This window comes from Marmota marmota, unplaced genomic scaffold (assembly GCF_001458135.2).
Source record: "Marmota marmota marmota unplaced genomic scaffold, marMar, whole genome shotgun sequence".
In the NCBI taxonomy this organism is placed as follows: domain Eukaryota; kingdom Metazoa; phylum Chordata; class Mammalia; order Rodentia; family Sciuridae; genus Marmota; species Marmota marmota.
Genome location: NW_026000305.1, coordinates 243,629 through 247,290, shown reverse-complemented (window position 1 = coordinate 247,290; position 3,662 = coordinate 243,629). Strand labels below are relative to the sequence as shown.

Sequence of the window (3,662 nt, the reverse complement as noted above, 5' to 3'; positions counted from 1 at the left end):
TGGATCGATAGGGAAAATGGTGGTTTGGGGGGGCAGGGGGGGCCAATAGGGAGAGGGGAGGGCTTACATTGGAGGCCCCCTAGAGGACAGACAAAGCCTTTCAGATGGGAAAAGAAATTAAAAAATACGTGGATATCCAGGACACTGAATAGTGAAAGATGAGCAGTTGGGGACTCTGTCCTCGGTGCTGAAATGTCCATCATAAATTCATGAATTTTCTTGCCTTTTATCTTCTAGAAGTAATGGAATCCAAAGAGGAACAAGTGGGAAAAAATACCAACATGGAAAATGCCCTAAAGAAAAAGGAACAGAAGGAGCAAGATGATAATAAAGGGGAGCCCTTGGCCCTCCCTTTGGAAGCTGGTGAATACTTTGTGCCTAGAGGAAATCGTAGGCTGTTCCGTGTTAGGCAGCCCATCCTGCACTATAGGTGGGACCTGATGCACAGGCTTGGAGAGCCCCAGGCAAGGATGAGAGAAGAGAATATGGAAAGGTTTGGGGAGGAGGTGAGACAGCTCATGGAAAAGCTGAGGGAAAGGCAGTTGAGTCATAGTCTGCGTGCAGTTAGCACTGACCCCCCTCACCATGACCATCATGATGAGTTTTGCCTTATGCCCTGAATCCTGATGTTTTCCCTGAAGTCAATAGGGAGACCCTTGCTTCCTAAACTAACATGTTGTGTTGTACCGCTGTAAGCCTTCTGATGTCATTAATTCTCTTGGGTCTCCAGTTACCAGCTTCTAATTGAATGTGTTTTTGACGCAGTCTGTAAGATTTTTGTCAGCAGAATTTACCTATTGCATGGAAAGATGCTCATTATATATTGTGAAGTTAATAAAGCAGTTTAAAAGCAAACAGTGTTTTTTTTTTATTTTAAAGCTTATATGTAATCTAATTACATAAAATTTACAAAAATTAAATATACAAAAGGATTAATACAGGAACTTATTGCTGTGAGATGGGTTGATGTGGCTTTTTTATATTTTGTGTCCTTTGAAAAGAAATGAAAACAATTTTATTGACCTTATGAGAATACTAGGGTTACTTCATAAATGCACATTGACTGAATTTGGATCTCTCTGCCAGATGAATAAATTTAGGAAATTTTTTTATGAATTGGGATGCAACTGGCTTCACACAACTTAGACAAGATCAGGAGTGTGTGACCTCTATTTTTCTGTTTTCACCCATTCTCTATTATTATGCAAGTCTCCTATCAGAGTTTTCCTTTCAGATACTTAACAGAGTGCCCCAAAACACGTCTTAATAGCCCAGCAAACCTCCTATTCCCCTCACAACTACAATGTCTGTTGATCATCCTGTGATTTCTGCCTGATAAGAAATAAACACTTAAATAAAATTAATAATGATTGAGTTAGGATCTCTTAGTTCTTAGTTTAGTTCCTAACTAAATAACCATAGATATGTAACTTCCCTATTCTAGAAGACACTCCTTGCAAATCCTAAAAGAAAACTGGTTTGATTCAGTAATATCCTAGCATTTCTAAAAGTGTGCTAATCTTCCATCTGTGCATGAATCACCTGCAGACATTATTGAATTGTGGATGTATACGTAGATCTATGATCCCACACTAGGCCTATGAATGAGGTTCTAGAACTTTCATTTTTAGTGTATTTCCCTTGGAATTCTGATGTACATCAATGTCTAAAGGGCTAGTAGTGTATGTTTGTGTGTGTGTGTGTGTGTGTGTAAAATCTCAATTCTTAAATAGTAACTATAATAACAACAACATACAGGTGATTATGTAAATTCATTTGAGAAGCACTAAAATACACAGGATGTGTATATTAAATAGACCTTTAGGTTTTATACTTAAAAGTTTAAATTTAAAGTATGTACACTAAGAAGTCAACAGTGGTCATTTCTTGTGAGGTATTGAGTGATTTTTTTTTTTAAAAATCAACTACATTTTTAAATAAAATGAATGACATGTACAAAAAAGAAATACATACTAATAACAGGTCCAGCCTCAAAAAACTTTTCAGTGAGCTACAAATGCAATGGAGACACTTAAAAATTCTCATTCATGGAACTCAGACATATAGATTTCACGTTATCCTTAAGAGTGGTATTTAGGTCCTGGTTTAATTACCTCTCCTGTAGAGCATAGGGACATTCTTTCTCTCCCTCCTTCTCTCTCTCTCTCTCTCTCTCTCTCTCTCTCTCTCTCTCTCTCTCTCTTTTGGTTGGTACCAGGGTTGCTTAACCATTGAGCTACATGCCAGCCCTTTTTATTTTGAGACAGGGTCTTGCTAAGTTGCTTAGGACCTCGTAAATTTGCTGCAGCTGGCTTTGAACTTTGGCTCTCCTCCCTCAGCCTCCCCAGCTGCTGTGGTTACAGGCTTGCATCACCATGTCCAACAGAGACAATCTCATAAGTCTTGCTTTCTACTTAGTAGAATACAGCAAAAAAGTAATGGGATGTCACTTCTGAGATTACATTATAGAAGATTGTGATTTCTGTCCTGCTAGTAAATTCATCTCTCTCACCCATTCTCCTCACTGCCTTCTGCTGGCTTTGATGAGACAAGTTGATGTTAGAGAGGCACATACAACCAATAAACTGAGAGTGTCCTTCAGGCTACAGCTAGTGAAGAATCATGACCTTCATTTCAAAAGCCCTCAAGGAACTGAATTCTGCGAAAACAACAAAAGGTATTTTGGAAGCAGATCCTTTCTCTCTGTAGTCTTCAGATAAAACCTTGGCCCTGGCCAACATCTTAATTGCAGCCTTTGTAAGACCTTGAGGCAGACTACCCAGATTAGCCACATCCAATCTTCTGTCTCACAGAGTCTCTGGGATAAAAAAGGTATATTTTTAAGCTGCTAAATTTTGGGGTAATTTGTTACACAGCAATATATAGTTAATACACTATTTATAAATGATAATGATGTTTAAAAAATAAAATCATAGCACTGTTTTCACACATTAAAATGGACAGTAACTTAATGGCCAGTGTTCAAATTTTCAGTCGTCTCGTATTTTAATCCCAAACTGTACAAATAAACACAAAATTAGATGTCTGAGCAACACCATTGGTCTCATCTTGTAATAAAATTATAGGACTAATCTGATGTAAAGCTGGAAAAAGTGTGTGTGCTTGAAAAAGAGCCTCATATGTAACACAGGCCTGGAGCCACTACTCTGAAGGTCTAGCAAATGCTATGAAAAAAGCTGGTCTCTATTACAGCAAATTATATTCCAAGATTTTATAATTATGTCTAAAGAAATTTAATTGTCATATGTAATTTAAAAGAACCAATAAAAATAAAGAAAGAAAGAAAGAAAGAAATTTTATTCTATGGATAAATAAAATTACCTGTGAATATGGTAATAAAAATGTTGCAGATATCTAGTAGTCCAATTAACATAAAAAAGCTAGTTTGCTCTCTTCAATGAAAATTGACAGTAGTCTGAGGGCCAGGGAGGGGCAACTCACACATAACACACGGAATAAATAAAAATAATCATTTGATATTCTTATATATGATATGCTCGAATTCGGGACCCCCAAAAGACCACCAGAGACAAGATCGATGTAAGCAGCAAAGAGGTGTTTATTGCGAGCTAGCTCGGTCCTCTGCATGCACACAGCAACTGGTGACGCTGAGAGGCCCTGAGCCCAGGGTTTGCAGCAGT

The 3,662-nt window shown here is 37.8% G+C and overlaps 1 protein-coding gene across 2 annotated transcripts in view; it reads left to right on the top strand.

Annotated features, from left to right (window-relative positions):
* The window catches only part of LOC107156063 (protein BEX1-like), a 133,399-nt gene extending 132,544 nt beyond the window's left edge, over positions 1–855 (top strand). For both annotated transcript variants that reach the window (XM_015502111.2, XM_048797290.1), the window contains exon 5: positions 240–855. In XM_015502111.2, coding sequence (XP_015357597.1) covers positions 243–620 — 378 coding nt within the window. In that variant the 5' untranslated portion in view covers positions 240–242 and the 3' untranslated portion in view covers positions 621–855. The remainder of the gene's footprint in view (positions 1–239) is intronic.
* Positions 856–3,662: the final 2,807 nt, after the last annotated feature.